Here is a 20,332-nt window from a genome sequence, read left to right on the forward strand (position 1 = left end):
CCCTTGACACACTCAAGTTTCACAAGCCTTGGGATCTTGAGTCTGTTCTGTACTGGAGGTTTCATAATTGCTTCTAAGAACTTTTTCTCGTATCACAGACATGAATATAATAAAGATTTTAGGGTAACTTGCAGAGATAGCAGATGAGTACCCTGAAACTAATTGTGTAGTGTTAACTTTTGCTCTGATCACTGTTTTCAAAAGAGATTTTAGTTTGAAAAATATGTTTGTGAAAATTTTCCCTTTGGTTTTCATTTTCCTCTTTGCTGACTATACTAAACAACAGAAATCAAGTGTTAATTTGTTTGTGTTCCTTGGCAGAAAGTACCACCATGATGTGGAATTGTCTTGTACACTGGGTGTCATTTTGGAAGTACACTTAATCTTCCAACAAGCTTCTACTTAATAACAATGTATTCCTATTTGATGTTTAAGTAGTAAATTGAGCTACTATTCAATTTTACATGTACCTGAAATAGTTAAGAAAATGGAAATAAATGTTAGTGTAGGTTGCATATATAGAATAAACATGATAGGACCTCCAAAAATGTAAATTAATCTAAATCCAACAAGTTTTAGTTAATGAAAATATTCCAAATGCCAACATTCTTGGTGAAAATTACTTGGGCATATGCAGGTTTTGCTTGGAGGAAAGGCAGTGTTTTATTCAAAAATACATATATACATACCATAGAAGAGTAGAGAAATGGAATTTCTAAAAGATAACACAGATCATCAGAATGAAGATGAGCTGTTGAATTTCTAAGTAAAAATTGAGACATTCTTTTCTACTTTAGTTCCATTAGCAGAGATATTTCTGAAAGGCTTTCAAAATTCAGGTCTATGTCCAAGAAGAAGGTTTGTTCAACTATAACAGCATACTTTTACAAGTATCCAATCTTTTTTTTTTTTTTTTCCTGAAGCTGGAAACGGGGAGAGACAGTCAGACAGACTCCCGCATGCACCCGACCGGGATCCACTCGGCACGCCCACCAGGGGCGAAGCTCTGCCCACCAGGGGACGATGCTCTGCCCCGACCAGAGCCACTCTAGCGCCTGGGGCAGAGGCCAAGGAGCCATCCCCAGCGCCCGGGCCATCTTTGCTCCAATGGAGCCTTGGCTGCGGGAGGGGAAGAGAGAGACAGAGAGGAAGGGGGGGGGGTGGAGAAGCAAATGGGCGCTTCTCCTATGTGCCCTGGCCGGGAATCGAACCCGGGTCCCCCGCACGTCAGGCCGACGCTCTACCGCTGAGCCAACCGGCCAGGGCCACAAGTATCCAATCTTAATGTTCCTAAATCTAGAGTGAGTGGTAGTAAGAAACATCCCAGAGGGGTGTAAAGAAAACCATGAATGCTGTATGGTATTTGTTTATGTTTTTGCTTTGGACAAATTATTCAAACTTTGAGATTGCTTTCTGTCTTTACAATTGGGTAATAATTTCCTTTTTGTAGAATTTTCTAATGGATTAAATAATGTAATGTTTCTAAAGTACCCAGGTATGGTGCTTGATGTGTAACTACATTTATTTTTCACCACTGTACCGCCATGATTTTTTTTATTTAGACAATTAACTTTAACAGAGTGGCATCAATTAGAGTACATAGATTCAGAGAAAACATCTCCAGATCATTTTGACATTTGATTATGTTGTATACTCATCACCCAAAGTCAAATTGTCCTCTGTCACCTTCTATTTGGTTTTCTTTATGCCCCTCCCCTCCCCCCACTTCTTCCCTCTTCTCCCTTTCCTTCCCCCTGGTAACCACTGCACTCTTGTCTATGTCCATGAGTCTCAATATGGTGTCTCACCTGTGTATGGAATCATACAGTTCTTAGTTTTTTTCTGATTTACTTATTTCACTCAATATAATGTTATCAAGCTCTCTCCATGTTGTCATAAATGATCCTATGTCATCATTTCTTATGGCTGAGTAGTATTTCATAGTATATATAGTATATATGTACCACATCTTCTTTGTCCAGTCATCTATCGAAGGGCTTTTTGGTTGTTTCCATGTCTTGGCCACTGTGAACAATGCTGTGATGAACATGGGGCTGCATGTGTCTTTACATACCAGTGTCTTTGAGTTTTGGGGGACTGCTGGGTCATATGGTAATTCTATTCTTAATTTTTTGAGGAACCACCATACTTTCTTCCATAATGATAGTACTACTTTACATTTCCACCAACAGTGAATGAGGGTTCCTTTTTCTCCACAGTCTCTCCAACATTTGTTATTACCTGTCTTGATAATAGCTAATCTAACAATGCCATGATTATTTAATCATTTGAAACAGCAGTTCTATGAGTAGTTGTGCTGCTGTCACTTCGCATTTCTTGTACCTGACTGGTAGTTTCCCTCTCTGTCTTATAGTCATAGACTGGGGAAGGGAAGGGTGTTTGTGTGTGTGTGATTATGACATTCTTAGAACTAGAGAAATAAATATAAACTTTTTTGGGGGGGTGTTTTGGTACAGACAGCTTTGCTAAACCGCCTGGAACGAATTTTCGAAGCATGTTTTCCTTCCTTATTTGTTCCTGATACTGAAGAGGAAATTGTTTCCCTGAAGCACTTGTTGGAAACAAGCACCTTACCAATAAAAACAAAAGAGGCCTTAGCTGAAAGTGGGTAAGTGGTAGACCGTTGTCAAGAGAACATGCATATGCGTTAGTTGCAACTGTTGTAATTTATAAGGTTGTCTTAAAACGTTAAGGTTTTACAACATTATTATGGTAAATTTTAACAAAATCATATTGTATTAAACAATATGATGTTTTATAAACGTCCCTGCTTCTTCATTTTTGAGCTTTTTTTTTATTTCTAAATCAGTTCTAATCAATTTTAACATATTATCTTTTGACTTTGTAGTATGATAGATAAGAATTTAGATCTTATATTTTGATTTTATTTTCCTTACTTTATCATCCCAGTATACTTCGAGTTTTTGGTTAATTTTTATTTGTTATTTTCATTATTACAATCATGTAAATTATGTTCCTTGCTTAACTACTATTTTCTTTATAGTACAACTTTTTCCCCCTCAACTTGATAATTGGGTCTCTTTTTCCATTTCTAAGTCTTTCTCTACCAGCCAACACCCTATTAATACAATTTTACTTGTGATCAAAACTGTCAGGCCGGCCATTACGTTTTTTTCCGGGGTCCTACATCTTCCTGTTCCAGGCCTCTTCCATGTTGTCTTAGAGGACCTCCTTTCACTTAGGTTACATCCTCTAACAGCCTCCTGAGAAAAAAGGTACATAGGAGATAAAATTTTATTTTATTCTCACATTAAATTTATAATTTAGGATCTTTTGTTGGTGGTGTTCTGAAATTTCACAATGAAATATGTGTCTTTTTTATTCATTGGACTGCACACTGGGTGGGACCTTTCAACATGGAGGCTTCTACTCTTCAGTCTGGGGCAGTTCTCTGGTACTGACTGTGCCTTCCCTCCGTTGTCTCTCTTTTCTTTCTGGGACTCCTAATGATTATTAGCTGTTAGAGGGTCTGAATTCATTTTCTAATTTTAATTTCAACGTCGTTCTCATTCCTGGACTCTTGCATTTCATTACTCTCGCCTCTAGAGGCATCTCTTCCACCACAGGTCTTTCCTATGTTCCTCTTTGTGACCTCAGTATTTGTGGCTCAGGGTCTTAAGTATCCCTTAATTTCATTGAAGATGGAGATTATTTTTGCTTCTCAATTTTTGTTTTGGGGTGATATCTAAGAGAAGTGGACAAAAAATTTTATGTTTTGCCATATACTATTTAGAGAGAGAGAGAGTTATTTAATTGCTAGTTGTACAGATAGTTCATACTTTTAGATCCAGAAGATTCATTCTAAGGAAATAACACAACTCACACCAAAAAATACAAGAAGATGCTCTAGCCTTACTAACAGTAACAACTGATCAGTAACTGTAAGATTATCGCTAAATAAATGATGGTATATTCATCTTGATAGAACATTACACAGCCATTGAAAAAGATATATATGTAAATGAGGAAATGCTTAAAATTTCTGAAAAGAATACAAAATTATATATATGCTATAGTTGCAACTGCTATATTTAAAATAATATATATATATAACTGCTAATTATATGCTATAATTTTGGGGATCAAGACTCAAGGAGAAAACACAAGGATTAAAATTAAAATAAGAAAGTAGAATGCTGAGTTGATTTCTTTCCTCCCTTTAAATATTTTTGCTTTAATATAAAAAACAAATAACATACAGACTGAATTTTTGTTTGATTACTGGCTTATTGTTTCAAATGAGTTTAACTTAGTTACTTTTCTAATGACTGTTGGTTGTTGATTTCATTCAGATAATAGTTGTTTATTCATGATAGACTCAAGATTAATTGGAATGTATAATATTTCACAGTCACATTAAAAGTAGAATTTATAGTGAAAGCTGTTGGTAAACCATTGTTGGTGGCTTCATCGTGACTTTTACAGGGAACTGCTGGATGTGTGGACGGAGCTACAGGACATCCACGATGCGCATGGCTTGAGATACCAGTGGGGCGGCTCCCATAGCAACAAGAAGCTTTTGTGCTCTTTGGGAATAGACACCCGAAACATTGTGAGTTGTTAGTACCTTGGAAAATTCTTTAAGCAACCTAGGGATGTTTTTAAATTCTTACATTCCTATTCAAGCTGTGATAAGCTAATTCCTCAGAAAACTAAATGTGGTTGGTTTAAATGTTTATGTATTTTGAATGTGCCAAACTTTTAAACATAAATCTATGTAAATTTTACTTCAGTATTTCTTATTTTTAGAAAAAGTTGTGTAGTGTTTTTCCTTAACTATAAAATGAAGGAATTAGACTGGGAGAGCAAAAATACAACCAACCCCATATGGACAATTTGACAATTTCTTCAGTTTACCATTGCAAGTGTATTTTGGAAAATATTTTATTGTATGACAGATCATTTCCTAAATATGTGTTCTTTCTCTCTAACACATGTGTGTAGCTCTTCACGGGCAATAAGAAACAACCTGTTATAGTGCCCATGTATGCAGCAGGATTGGTAAGTACAGCATTGACACTGTGTGGCGTTATCATTGCTGCATTTATTCTGTAAAATTATTGTATATAGTATGACATAGAAAGTATATTTTAAGGGCACTTAGTATGGTAACATTAAGGGAATGAATACAATATTCTTTTTGATCTCATAAATCCCTCTAACTCTTGATCGAAGATATTTTTCTATATTCCATTAGTTACAGACTTTTGTTTTAGATTAAAAATTACTTTTATTTTAGTTCTATTAGTGCTCATAACTCCTTGTAAAATGCACCTCTGGTGGTCTCTTTTTTCTTGCCCTCCCTCCCAAATTGCTTTTAAATAGAAGGAACAGAAGTATCTGAGGGTTTAGAGCAGGGGTCTCAAACTCGCGGCCCGCAGACTAATCCATGGGTTTACTTAATTTTATCCAAAATATTTTGAACTTCGTGGATTAGTCTGCGGGCCACAAAAAATTGTTCGGTGGGCCACATGCGGCCCGCGTTTGAGACCCCTGGTTTAGAGACTGTTTTAATCTAGTTGTGATCAATGTAAATAATGAAATATTAAGACTATGGATGTATATAAAAGCTTGGAAATACCAACTTACAGTAACTGAAAACAATCAGGAGCCATAATTCGTCCTTGGTTTTTCTATTACTAATATATTTTAAATGTACTGAATTTTTGTGTTTTTATTTTGCTTGTTTTTTTTAGATATGCCAGGTAGTCCAGGATGACAGAGGAATTTTCATTCTGTACCTTTTCAAGATTCAGTCACATTTTAAAGTTGGATGTGTTTGTGTTTTTTGGTGTGTCTTTGAGTTATTGGTGAATAAAAATGTTATTCATTTTTATTAAACTAAAAATATTTTTAAATTATTTTGCCAATAACATGAAAATAAGGGGAAATACTATGTTTAAGAAAGAAAGGAAAAAAATAAGGAACCCTTTGTGTGGAATTTAAATTGTAGCCCTTGATATGCATGCATGTAAAAATGAATTTGCTGTGGCACTTGACTTTTCTTTAATCTGGAAACTTTTTTCATGAGTAAGCTCTGATTATTGATACTGAATTGGACCGTTTTGCTTTGTTTTGTTTTTGTAGTTTTGTGGAATTGGACAAAAACCTTTCTGTGCTCATTCTTACCAGTTTCTACTCCTTAATAAATAGTAATCTTGTATTTTCAAAACACCTTGATTATCCCTGCACTCTTTTTCTGTTGGGGGTAAATACAGTCCAGACCATTTCTTTAACATTTTGGTTATTAGTATTTCTTTTTTTCTCAAAGAGTAGCATTCTACAAGTTATTGTCACATTCTGAGTAGGAAGTATGAATTTGATTTGTAGGAGCTTTCATTCAGTAGTAACCTACTTAATGTTTGTGCGTAGGCTCATCACATTAGTCAGTACTTAAGGTTTTGTGAGGAGTTAGAGATGAATATTTGTACTTTATTTTGGTACTTTAATTATAATCTTTATTAGTAATAATTTACCATTTTGATAAGCTTTTGATACCAAAGTTGATTTAGTGAATGCATATATGAGCTTTACATATATGAGATGTTCAGTATCTTTTTATCTCATCTGAAGGAATAGTATATATCTGAAATGATCATTTAAGTCACTGCTTCTCAGACTTGAATATGAATAGCTTGGAAGGTTTGTTAAAAACACAGAATGCTGGGTACTACCCTCAGAGTTTTTTATTCAGTACCTCTGAATAAGTGGAGGTGGTGCTAGAGAATTTGCACATCTGACAAGTTCCCAGGCAATAAAGAAACTACTTATTGGGGGCTACTTTGGAAACCATTGCTTTAAGTGATAGTTCACATTAGAAAAGTTGGCTAAGATTAGTAATTGTTTCCTAAATGCATTGTCTCCTTGCATAAGGGCACACTACAAAGCCTTATGATGTATGTGGTATTGGATTAGACCATGCATTCATGAATTCAGTCTATAAATTGCTTTAGGTAGCTTATGCCATATTTTGGGGCAGGGGGAGAGGAGGTTCTCCTGAAAACTGGTATTTAGGAATCTGTAAATAGACTTAGCTGCTTTGATTCTCACCTCCCACCCCCAGCTTTCAGTAAAGGGAGACTTTTATTTGGTCTGGTTGATAAATATTCAAGAATTTATCAACTATTGTTTTAAAATGTGTAAAAGGTTGACTGTTTTTAGGTCAGTAATCTGGATTATTACCCACTGTTGTTGTTGTTACTGTTAGTATTTGGTAGAATGTTGATGCAAGATGCTGATTATTTTTCTTCTTTGTTTACACACCCATTCCGAAGGTCTTCCTTTCTTACTCAAAAAATTATATATTATATTAGATTTTAATACTCCTAGTGGAAAGGTGTTTTTACCTCTGAAATGGTGGTGTCTCTGCTTTGCCAGTGCAAAGAACTAAGTAGTAAGGCTCCCAGTTTTTTAGTTGAGCTAAAAAACAAACAGTTAATTCCATTTAAACGTGTAGGCGTCATCACATTACATAGTGACATAGTGTATTTTAAAATCAACTCTTACTTCTCCAGGCACCACCATGGTTAGTGTGCATGAAAGGTGCCCTCTCCTGCAGTTTTCAATGTCTGAAACAAAATCATTGGATACGTAGGGCCAGGATGTATTATATTGTTATGTTCACCTCTTAAAGACAAAAGACTCTGCTTTAGTGTGCCAGTGACAACCATGCACTTTAAAACAAATCTAATTTAAAATACAAGGTCTTAACTTTCAAAAAGTTTGGGTTCCCAAGGTATTATTGTGAAACATTTCCCATTATAGTGCTATAAGATTTTCTCTAAACAAAATTTAAGAAGAGTTCCTTTTGTCTTTAGGAACTTTCCAAATGACCTTTTTTTTTCCTTTTTCCTTTCCAAAAGATTAAATTTCTTATAAAGATTATGGGTTGATATTCACCCCCCAAATTAATGGCTAATACACCTTTTTCTCAGGGTATGTTAGAGCCCACCAAGGAACCATTGAAACCACTATCTGCTGCAGAAAAAATTGCTTCCATTGGCCAGACAACCTCCATGTCACCAGAAATGAACACATGTACACCTGACCAATTCCAGGTAAAAATATCTGTATGTGTATAGATATGTTCATGCATATTTATGCACATATATCCACACACATTGTTGTTTCCCTTAATATATAACTTTTAGTTTTTAAAATTTGACTTCATAATGGACGTGCTTTTGAGTACTTATTAAATAATATCCCTTGGAATACAATGAAAGAAATAATTTCCAAGAATAGAAAGGCACAAATTGAGAACTGGCTGGTTATGAGTAAGTCATTTAAACCTCTCTAAGCTTTAGTCTCATTTCCTGTAAAATGAAGACTTTGAAACAAGCATTTCTAAAAGTCCTTTGCACCCCGAACATTGTCTGATTATAATTACTGACCTGCAAATCTGGTAAGTGCTGGATTTTCTAGAAAATGGGAAACACTGCATTTATACCAGCTCTTCAAGTCTGCTGTTGTGTGTTCTTTCTGAAGCTTGCAAATTTTATACAGTAATAAAATTTGGGTATGTTTGTTACATCAAAAACTGTCGTTTGGGAAGTTTGAATAAAAAAACCTGTTATTTAGTTGAAAATGATGTGACATTTAACAAAACATTCTATGGATTTAGGAAAAAGAAAGAAAGCTCTTTTACATTTCTTATTCTTTACCTCCTTAGCACATGTAAGCACAAATTTTATTTTAGTCTAATATGTAAAATATCAAAGTCTCCTCACTTTTTATCTGAGGAAAATAGCCATTGTGGTTTGCTTATTCTTCCCACATCAGATCAGAAACTGATTCAGTGCTGATCAAATAGTTTTTTAGAAGACTGATATTTTTAAGTGAACATTACCATTTCTAAAACATGTCCTTGCTGTGTTTGTTATTTCTTAACCTTAAATATCTTAGTTATATCTAACAAAAAAGTGTTGGACAATCTTTTCCAAAATGTATTCTCCATTAAATACTAATCCCCAGAGATATGCCACTAAAGAATGGTTTCAGGGTAAAGTAAATTTGGGAAATACTTCATATTATACCCTACAACCACTCTTGGAAATTCACAACACACACATTAAGGACTTTGAAGAATCCTGTAGTGGATAAACTTATTTAATTTTAATTCATGTCTCAAATTGACTTAGCCACAGGACCTTTTTCTACAGGGACTAGGGGAGGAGAGTTCTTACACCTACAGCATTTGTGTTTTTAAGAACATACTGTAAAATATAACTATATAAGGGAAGGTCCTGTGTTTTCAAGTGTGTTTCGAGAAACGTCTAATATTACTGCTGTGTACCACTGTGGATTAAACTTGGGCACAGCTTAAACATCCCTTTGAAGCTAGTTTACGGCTGGCACTGAATTCACAGGCAAGGAGGCCTGCTGCTTAAAATGCTTGGCCTTGATGTTTGAGCAGTAGGCAAGAAGCTTGTGCACAATGTCTCAGTAGGTAGAATCTGTCCTTAGTTATCCTATTCTTATTACCCTCTGGATAGCATCTGCTCTCCCAGGCTTGGCTGGTCTGTGGAGATTACAAAATTACTTCTACAGCTCATTTTCACTTCTGCCTTAATCAACATTCTTATACTCAACTGGGCTGATTCTTTTACTGAAAATGTTGCTGTTCTTATTTGAGGCCACTTGTTGCTAGTTTTGCTTTCTTCCTTCCCCAGTCTATCCAATTCCTTTGTCTATCCACTTTCATGTATTACAGCCCTATAAACAATTGTTTATTTTATCAGAGTTAGCTGTTACCCATCATTTTTGCCCTTTGCTGATTTGATTGATCTTATGTGTTTTACTCTCATCATACTTCAAACATATCTTTATTATATAATTTAATATCACATGACTAAAAGTCATCTAGATGACCTAATAACAAATATGTGTTCATTTAATGAAAGTCATTGAATGGAAATGAATGTGTGATAAAACAATGGAGGTTAGTTGCAGCTCCACAGTATGTTGCCATCTCTAATCATGCATGTACAGCCCTATGTACTTATAATCCAAGGATAACTGTCTCCCTTATTTATAGGCAAGTATAGAAATTTTTAGCAACATTTAAGCATATCTAATTTTTTATTAGAAGATGAAACTTGGTCTCTTGTTACTTATATAAAAAAGATCATTTTATTCAAACATAGCCTTTTATTTTGTTAGTGCACACATTTCCTTTTTTTTTTAGAAAATGCACATATAAATTGGGAATTACCATATTTTTCGCTCCATAAGATGCACCTGACCATAAGACACACCTAGGTTTTTAAGGAGGAAAATAAGAAAAAAAATATTCTGAACCAAATGGTGTGTTAAAATATTTAATAAAATACGGTAAAAAGTTTACTTGTACTTTTTAAGTTGTAGTTTGTTTGGTTTCATTGGCTTTAATTTTTAGGTTTTATTGGGAACTAATGAAAATATTATTTCCCCATGGAAGTTGTTCAAACTTATTTCTGAAATTGATTTGAGATTATGTAAGTCTTCATTCTAAAATTACACACACTCAAACAGATTTAAGTATGCATATCAGAATTTTGTGCTGAGATGTCCGATCTCCATCACTAGTTTGGCTGCATACTTGTGATTCAGTTTAAAATAGTTAACAAACATCTGAAATGTAAAGATACTCTTTTTTGGCCACTATTCTTTGGCATGCAACATATATATTATTTTTACCTTACCTTTTGGTCATGCAGTGATTAGTCATAATTTTCAGATGAAAATACTAGACCTATTAGTGCTAATGACTTAGCAAAATGTGTCAGAAAAGACCTGTTTAATATCTTTTTTTTTTTCCAAAAAGCATATATCAAATCTTCATTTTATAAAGTTTTTGTTTTTGGCAGCACCAAACATTGACTCTCAAACTTAGCATAGTTACATAATTCTCATTATGATTGCCTGCTTTTTGATCTGTTTATTCTAGCTCAGTTTTGGTACCCACTGTATTTTTATTCTTTTTTACAAATTAGTTTGTACTAATCTTGTAACCATTGCATTTCTTATTTAGGAATTTAGTAACTTATTAACAACTACTAATGGTGGGGTTTTTTCTAAGATACCTGAAAAGACGGCTGATGGGTAAAAAACGAGTAATTTTTTTTTTAATCTTTATCCACTGAATTTCATAGTCATACCATCCATGGTGTCATTACTGATTTTCCTCTTAGTAGTATCAGTACTTATAACCACACCTTATTGACTGCTGGGTCGACTCAACTCTCTTACTAGCAGTTATTCAACTAGTCACCAGTAGCAATATCCTCTTTCAGGCTCTCAATGTGGCCATTTCAGTTATGAATTAGAATTTTAGAGTTGGAAGAAAGAAAAAAATCATTATCTCTCATTGTGCTTTCCTTTAAGAAAACATATTTGGAAAGGCTAAGTGCCATACCCCAAATCATCAGTGGTACAACTAAGACCAAAGAGCCCAGGGCTCCTGTCTCTAGTCTCCTATTTTTTTTTTTCTCGTTTTATGACCTCGTTTTCTTAGTGCTTTTGTCTGTACAGGCGTCATTCATACCACATTGCTTCTACTTGTTTTAAAATGATTCATTCCAATGTTTTTTCTTGAGTTGTCTTGTTGGTATCATTAGTTAGTCTGTAATTACTTAGGTGTCTTGTTTTTCATCTGTCTTATTTCCACGAAATGTTGACTTGTGTTTTAGCACCTCATTATATATTTTTGGTTATGTCTTTAAAACACCATACACATGTATGAGAAGCTAAAATTCTAGCAAATCACTGAAATATTTCTAAGTATCCAGCTACTTGACATCACTTAGATAAAACATGTTAATAAAAGAGCTTTGCTCCATTTATCCAGAAATTTTGTTACTATATAAACTGGGTTTTGTCCATTCAGTCAAATTTGAATATGACTATTAAAGTATCACTGATGTAGAAGTAGAATAATATAAGTTAAATCTGTTGGAATGACTAGAGCTTTTTGTTCATTTGTCTTTGAGATCAGGTAAAGATCATTTCTAAATGTTGTTTATCAGTCTTTCAAGTAGGATATAAACTAGATTTTAACCAGCATTTGTTGTTAAAAATAACTTTAGATTCACAAGAAGCTGAAAATGCAGAAGAGGTGCCTTCTACCCTTACTAGTTTCCCTCATGATTACATCTTATGTTATTATAGTACAATATCAAAGCAGTAATATGACATTTGTTCATTATGAGTGTATGGTTCTGACATTTTTATCTTGTGGAAAGATTCATATAACTACAACTGCAGTCAAGATACAGAACTCTTCTATCACCACATAGAACTCTCTGAATATTCCCCTCCCTGCTAGTGCCACCTTGTCCCACACCTACAACTATCCCTAAGCCCTGGTACCCACTAATATTAGCATTTTGCTTTGTTTATATCCCCCAACCTCCAGACCTGATCTGATTTGGGGACGACTAGATGCTTATAGTAACATGCCTATCTTTGGTATCCCAGTTATCAAGACAATTGTTGATATAATATCATGTTTTAAACTTTCAAAAATAATGGACTTTTCCTACAGGGAACAATGTCTTTACACAGAAAAAATTAAATACAGAATTTTATTAGTACCTACCTTACAATAAAGCATACACATACATATGCAGTAAAGCAAACAAAAAAAAGGATGATGTATTGATATCAAGAGTCTAATAAAACACAGGTTATTTCAATAAATGTTGTCAACACTACCCCAAAATAAAAGAAGAAACAAAACCAAAAACCACAATTTTTTTTATCAGGAATACTCTTAAAATGATACTCATTTTTTAAATGTTTCATACTACCTTCCATCTTATATGTACAATTTGGAAAATTATAAAAAACCAGAGACTTTGGACTTTGAACCTTCTCGTTTTATATATAACAAGACCAGAGTAACCATACATAATCTTACAACTAGTTACTTTGTAGTTGCTCAGTCTCAAATAACCTAAATTTCCTCACTTTTAGTAGGGTACCTTCTCTATTGCATTATACTGCCTATTAAGAAATTTTAAGTGACTAGTCATTTAAAGTTATCACACTTGTGAAAAAAAGTTAGTGATATTTTTAGTATTTTATTATAATCAAGGCAATAGTTTAAATTATGATTTAAAAATATTGATTGAAATCTTGACAGAAATAGTCCATAAATTTCTGTTTGAAATGTAAAGATAATTCCATTTCTCAGATACAACTTTCTTAATGTAAACAAACTGTACTTAGAAATTTTGCAATTTCAGTTTGGGTTAATATTTATAGGTAACCTTCTGAAATTGTAAATTATCCCAATTTTATCTTTAGGTATTTTATTGCTTAATTGTCTTGCTATAATAGCTTTTTCTTTTTTAAGGATTCTTTACGTTGCTACCATCTATACTGATTAATTTTGGTTTTTTGGTTTTCAACTCTAGGAGTCTCTACCACCCGTCCAGTTTGACTGGAGTAGCAGTGGCCTTACTAACCCCTTAGATGGTACGTCTCTCCGTAGAGCCTCTAGCGCCAGAGCTAGAGTTAAGAAAGCTACAAAGTTCAGACAAACTTCTCTCTGCTGATTTCCATTTTTTGTTTGAACGTAACTTCTTATTCTTACCTTTGGAAATTCAGGCTTTCTTTCTCAATAGTAATTGCTCAAGAAATCATTACTATTATTAACAGTATTAATGTCCAAATATAGGTAGTAGTAGCTAGGTAAAATTTTAGTTTCTTTATCTTAAGTCAAAAAGCTTCTTTATTTTTTATAAGTATTTAGGTAGTTTAAATGATATTTTAGGTAGGATCAATTTACTTAAAATTTATTTCTGTAGATTTAATTTATAGAATTTTCTTGGATGCAAAGTCTTGTGACTAGAGGCTGCTTTAAAGCACAAAGCACAATTATTTAACCAAAAACAGTGTGCAAATAGACCCATATTTATTGACTCAAAGTAGTTTTCAGATTTAATAATATTTTATAGAGCAATTATATGCAAATGAAAAGTGACTGACTTTCATGATCGTTTTCTAAAATTTATCTCAAAATACTGGTAGGTAGTTGCAGAAATAATTGGTTTCACTCATGGCTTTAAGTGAAATTCCTGAAAAAGGAATAACTTATTCTAGTCATGTAGGGTCTTTAAAATAACACAAAATGCTAGCTTTCCAGTGTGTTGACACCACATGTTTTAATTGGACCCTAAGATACAATTACTCATAGTCTTTTTTTTCATCAGTTGTCTGAGCCATTGCCTAAAACACCTACAGTTTTGTCAGTTTTGCCTTAGAGTGGGGGCCCTGGGATATCTGGAAAGCATCCAATTGAATAACAGCGCTGAAGGAAAGCCTGGATGCACCTTTTGCTGTTGTCTGGTGTCTTATTTAGTCAAATCATCGTGCTATTTATTAACAAACGACTTCTTTAAAAATGTGTACTATTTCTAATCGCTGTTTCAGAGTTAAAGGGGAACAGTACAGCTTGAGGTTGCACATCAGGGTAGGGCAGTGAAGACGTTCCTTATTATATTGTTTTAAACTAAGCTAATGTATTGGTGCGTGTCCTAAAACTGAAAGCTTTGTCACTTTAAAAAAATCATTAATTGGAAACCAACAATACTAACATGAAAGATTGATTTGGGCATGTGCAGTGATTTAATGTTGGGTTGAGATTAAAGTATTGTTTCCCTTTAACGGGTATATTTTCCTCTTGGTCTTTCTGGTATGGCTTCGAGTTTGAAAGAACTGCTAACTAAAACCTTACTAAGTGTTAAATTATTTACATTGTACATGAGAAAATGTACATTGAATTAAATTGTTACTTCAGAAATGTCCTTAGTAATGAAAACTAATACTGTACACATTGTTTTAATGTTGATTTTAAAAATATGTAATGACTACTAATTATAACCTGCATGTTCAAGTGTGTGTCTTACCCCTTTTTACACATAACCCCTCCTCCCTTGGCTTACCTTCTGTGTGGCTGCCTACCAACACGGTCACTGAATTTCAAGCTAGTGGAGGTTCCACTCTTCTGAACCTTGATTTCTTTGGGCCCGTGGATGACAATAGCTCTAGCAGCAGCACTACAATCCCAGGTCAGCAGAGTGTTAAAACCACGATTCTAGTTTATTTACTAAAAGCATGACCACATCACTTGACTTTCCTATAAACAAGGAAACAAGTAGATCGTATTCTCTATAATGTCTTTCTAATACTTTTTCTTCATCTATTTATTGTTATTTTCTAGTAGGATATGAAATGTATTTTAAGGAAAGCTTTCTCAAAGTGTAATATTCAAAGCTCAAAGTAGTTTCTAGAAATAAAACAGCCCTAATGTTCTTAGTTAAAGGCAGGGTATTTTTTTTTCCTGTAAGTGAAAAATGTAATATTTTATATGCTTATTTTTGAAATTATATTCCAAAAAGCCATTTGAAAAAATAAAAGTTTAGAGATATAAGAATATTTTAGTACACGAAGATCACTTTACATTGTGGTGCCTGTGATAATAGAAACTTTACAAATGCTAGCATTCAATTAGTTGTTTATTAGTGCTGCTAAATGTATAATTAGGTTCCAGAATGTTGGAGTCTAGCACTTAGTTATATAGTCCCACATAGAACTATTATTGTTTTTATGTAGCTCTTAAATAGAAAGGATACTGTTAGTTTTCCAAATGGAAGAAAAAAAGTTACAAAAGTTCATCGTAGAAAGTAATTGCTATGAGATACTATAAGTTAGAAATGAAACCTTACTTGGAGTGCCTGTTAAATTAATGTTCAGCCCTGCAAAAGTTCAGTTTATTGACCAAAGAACTAATGTACTTTGTCATTTTCTAACTGAATAAAAGATTAAAATATGGCATTTTTATGTTTACATTTTATTTAATATGATTTTAATGACTCTTCACCCAACTTGTGATCTGGTAATCATGCTCACTGATCATCAGACAGCCTTTGAGGTGCTATATATAGATGCTGATGCCCAAAATACATAGCGAGGATCCCTCTGTGTCCCCGCTAGTGGCCAGTTACACAGCCAGGCTGGTTCCTGAGAATTTGCTGGGTTTGTTCTATTCAACTAGATAACCCTGACACCCACTTCTAGCAGTTTAGGTGCCGTGATGGGAAACGGGGAAGAGTAAGAGTCAGCTAAGGGTGAACCTGAACGAGGATGCCCTTCTCCAAGGTCTGGTTATGGAAATCCGGTCCTGTTATAAGGGAGGTTCAAAGCCATTTGGTAGAGTGATTCAATTCCTCAAATCAAAGCCCTGGTTATCATATTCATTGTTTCCAAGATTTTTCAAGCATAGAAAAAAAAACAATCTGTGTCTGGTTTTGACTTCAAAAGGATATTTTACTATTTCCTTAAATTACTTCTAAATACATTTTACTATGGAATGACTTGTGTTATTAGCTAATTAGTTGTTTTTAGTAGTTAATGGTGGGGGGAGGGAGTGTGTATTGATTTCTTTATTACTATAGTCCCAACAATGAATTACCAAGCTCCCATTTTTAATTAGCTCTCAGCTTTGTTTTTTCATGAACTATATTATAACTTAAATGAGGTCACTATTTTTGGATGCCTACAACCTGGTTTAAATTTAATTTTTGGTTACATTTCGATCTCAGTTAAAAACCATCCATAGGAGTACAGTAATCTAGCCATATAAAGAAGTACAGAAAGGACGTGATAATCAGGCTGAGTATGCACAGCGTTGACGAGAACAAGCGGTTTCAGAAGCTTAGAGCTGTGATGGAAGTGAAATTAGCATGGTCAAGTGCAGTCCTCATTACTTGGGAACCTTTTAATATTTTTGTTCCATATTTTCATTAATGTGCTCTAGCTGCTGTATAAACTTGATTACTATAAAGTTGCTTTAGCTTCTTTTTATTGTGATTGGATTTTGTTAAAACCTACTGTCAAGCTACAGGTATCAACACCTTCCTTAGTACTCCATTTCATCACTTGCTTGGCACTTTTTCTGACTTGTTTCTGGGAAAGTCATTTTGTCTTAGCTTGCGGTTAATTATTTTGTGTGTGAGACTTAGGAGGTTGGCATAGAACTTGGTTGGCTAGTTTTACTTATGTAACTAAACTAAGCCTCATTAAGGTTTTGTTTTTTTAAAAAAAAAACTCTTCCATTAAAAAGAATTACATTAATAATCTCTAATTATTAGTGTAGAATAGGTAATTATCTTGTTTTTTAAAAATATAAAATATAGCCATAGTGCTATTTTTTTATTTTTTTTTTTTGCATTTTTCTGAAGCTGGAAACAGGGAGAGACAGTCAGACAGACTCCCGCATGCGCCCGACCGGGATCCACCCGGCACGCCCACCAGGGGGCGATGCTCTGCCCATCCTGGGCGTCGCCATGTTGCGACCCTCCTGGGTGTCGCCATGTTGCGACCAGAGCCACTCTAGCGCCTGGGGCAGAGGCCACAGAGCCATCCCCAGCGCCCGGGCCATCTTTGCTCCAGTGGAGCCTTGGCTGCGGGAGGGGAAGAGAGAGACAGAGAGGAAGGCGCGGCGGAGGGGTGGAGAAGCAAATGGGCGCTTCTCCTGTGTGCCCTGGCCGGGAATCAAACCCGGGTCCTCCGCACGCTAGGCCGACGCTCTACCGCTGAGCCAACCGGCCAGGGCTCATAGTGCTATTTTTTTATGTGTGTGGTAATGTTTGTTTTATACTAGGGAAGGTTGATTTTGTTTTTTGTTTTACCTCCCACTTGACTAAGTGGCCAGTATTTTATATATCTAGGTAAATTTTTACCAGCTGTCAGAATGCAGTTATTTATTCTGCATTATTTGTTAGACATGTAGTACAATTTTGTGGTTACTTAGAAGCTAGCCTTTTACAGTGGAGGGAAGAAGTACTTTGGGTTTCTTTGATCCCTAATTGCCACCTATATACTTATTATAAAAATAGAAAGAAAAGGCCTTCTAAATATATTTTGAAACTAACTGTACCTTAATGAAATATTAAGAACTTTGGAGAGTCAACAAACATTTTCTATAGCCTTCCTCCCTTGTTGGACATGGTAACTGTGAAAGCTGCTTTTGCTTGTTTAATTTCTGTAAACATCTGAGGTATATGTTTACGTCTGCTAATTGTCTGCAAAGTTGGTTAACAGAAGGCAGTTCTTGGGGGTTTTCCCCTTGATTCTGAAATATCCTAAAAAGAGGAAACTTGTTAATAGCAGTATGTGCATTTATATACAATTTTATCAGCTCATCAGGGTGTTTTTGGAAATAATAAATAAATATTGATGAAGTTATAAAACATTCTTCCTTGCAGTCTGCTTTTTTTTCTGTTATACCCTGGACTACTGAACCTTTTATCTCAAGTAATTTTCTGAGACCAAGAAGAGTGTACGATTAAAAAATTTTTTTTATCTGTTTATTATCCAAAATTTAGATTGACTTGATATATTTCATTGTTCTCTTTATTGTTTTCAGTCATACTTAATATAACTCTATATTCAAGGGAAATATAAAAATAAATATGCATATTTTACTGAACTCAGATAAGGAAAGGATTTTTATAGACTTTTATAATAAATCTATTTCTCTAACAGCTTCATTTTGAATTTCTCTAATAAGATATTTGAACTATTAACTACTAGATTTAGATATAAGGCTATAGAAATATAATTAACCCTTGGGACAAATTTCATTCTGTCTAGAAGTAGTTCTTTTTTCACTTATTCTGAGACTATTATATATTCTCCCACTTGAAAAAGAACAAGTTGGTATATAATTTATCCTTGGTGATAATTTGATGCTTTAAGTAATATCTTATGCCTTCTGATTGTCAGAATATTTAAACTAACCAAATCATTTACCATATTTGAAACTTTATATTGGCTTTCAAATCTTTTAGTGTGGAAGAAAATAATGCAGGAAAGTGGTCAAGGTAAGGGAGAGGGAGGTTCAAAAAATGAGGTTAATCAGTCAATTTAAAATTTGAAGTATACTATTGTATAACAGATCGGTGCTGCGTTCTATTTATAAAACATTGTTAACTTTCATATTGCAAACTAATCCAAAATTGAGGAGTTTTATGAAAACTCTGAAAAGTGGAACTTAAAATTCTAAAAATAAATGCAGTAGTACAGTGTGCTACAGATGTGTTGTGCTTATAAAAGACTCAGATGTTTACAGAATAATTGCCTTTTGCATCTTGGATTGTGGCTGATAGAGTGACTCATTGCAGCTTGCCATCACTGACTATCATTTTATACTATAAGGTGTGGATCCAGAGTTGTATGAGTTAACAACTTCTAAGCTGGAAATCTCCTCCTCAAGCCTCAAAGTGACTGATGCATTTGCGAGACTCATGTCCACAGTCGAGAAGACAAGCACATCTACCAGGTAAACAGTTAGTGTTCATTACACCCTGACTTTGAATTCTGTGTTAAAATAGCTCCAAATGGGAAAGCAAATGAGTTGGCCGTATTTCAGTGTACTATACTAAAATTCATTTTGTATTTGTAAAAATCAGTAATGCCTAATTCCAGAAAATAGTATCATTTAATTATGAAGTATATCAGAGCGGATTATTTCATGAGAGACTAAAAAGGGCTAACAGATGTGGTTTTCTCTTTTCACTCCTCCCTCAACTTTTTAGAGAAGAATTCTGGTTAAGTATTGAGATCATAAAGCCACTATAGAAACATTCCCTCTTTCCCTTCATAACTTGCTGAGATCTTTGGGAACTTACTCTCACACTCCCAGAGTCACCAAGGTTAATCTTTTTACTTCTGGGTTAAGATAAGGATATGGCCACTGTTTTATTTTCTGAATATTTGCTGATGTGCAGCAACTCTGATTACTTTAACAAGGTGCCTTGGAGCCTTTTCAGGGGCATGGCCTTTAGAAAAGCAGTGATCTCTCAGTGTCAGAACCAAACACCTGGAATGTCTCCTGCACCTTGTGTTTGGGACTCGGGAAACTTTTAATTTTACATGGTTAAGCACTGGAATAAGCCATTGCTTTGACATGTTAGCCATAAGAATAAGCCAGTTCCTAAAAAGAAGCTAATTATTATAAGCCGATAAAATCACTACTGCAAGAACAAATAGTGGGTGAATGCAATACCAACTCTGTTGTTCCAAGTTCATGATACAGCAGCATTTTAAAATGTTTAAATATCCATTCATTCAACAGATATTTATTACTTATTATTAATGCTATTAATATTTATAATTATAAAAAGGCATTACTTACTTGTTTTATAATTATAATTATGGATACCCTTAACTTTTCCCTGACATGGATTTGTAGCATGAACGTGTTCATTTGTCCACAAACTCACTCCCTCGCTCTCATAACCCT

At 34.3% G+C, this 20,332-nt stretch overlaps 2 protein-coding genes and 1 non-coding gene across 6 annotated transcripts in view; 1 reads left to right on the forward strand and 2 right to left on the reverse strand.

Moving 5' to 3' along the window:
• The window catches only part of PELI1 (pellino E3 ubiquitin protein ligase 1), a 1,042,993-nt gene that overhangs the window by 538,693 nt on the left and 483,968 nt on the right, over positions 1-20,332 (reverse strand). The window lies entirely within an intron of this gene.
• AFTPH (aftiphilin) overlaps positions 1-20,332 on the forward strand; it is a 72,558-nt gene that overhangs the window by 44,576 nt on the left and 7,650 nt on the right. For 3 of the 4 annotated variants that reach the window (XM_066267240.1, XM_066267239.1, XM_066267238.1), the window contains 7 exons: positions 2,478-2,629; positions 4,468-4,594; positions 4,987-5,043; positions 7,977-8,099; positions 13,440-13,500; positions 15,012-15,095; positions 19,246-19,369. In XM_066267240.1, the coding sequence (XP_066123337.1) occupies positions 2,478-2,629; positions 4,468-4,594; positions 4,987-5,043; positions 7,977-8,099; positions 13,440-13,500; positions 15,012-15,095; positions 19,246-19,369 (728 nt within the window). The remainder of the gene's footprint in view (positions 1-2,477; positions 2,630-4,467; positions 4,595-4,986; positions 5,044-7,976; positions 8,100-13,439; positions 13,501-15,011; positions 15,096-19,245; positions 19,370-20,332) is intronic. The other variant, XM_066267241.1, reaches the window with a different exon arrangement.
• On the reverse strand, positions 1,191-1,266 carry TRNAV-GAC (transfer RNA valine (anticodon GAC)). The gene has a single exon. It is a non-coding gene; the product is annotated as a tRNA-Val (tRNA).

The sequence above is a fragment of the Saccopteryx bilineata genome, chromosome 3 (assembly GCF_036850765.1).
Source record: "Saccopteryx bilineata isolate mSacBil1 chromosome 3, mSacBil1_pri_phased_curated, whole genome shotgun sequence".
In the NCBI taxonomy this organism is placed as follows: Eukaryota; Metazoa; Chordata; class Mammalia; order Chiroptera; family Emballonuridae; genus Saccopteryx; species Saccopteryx bilineata.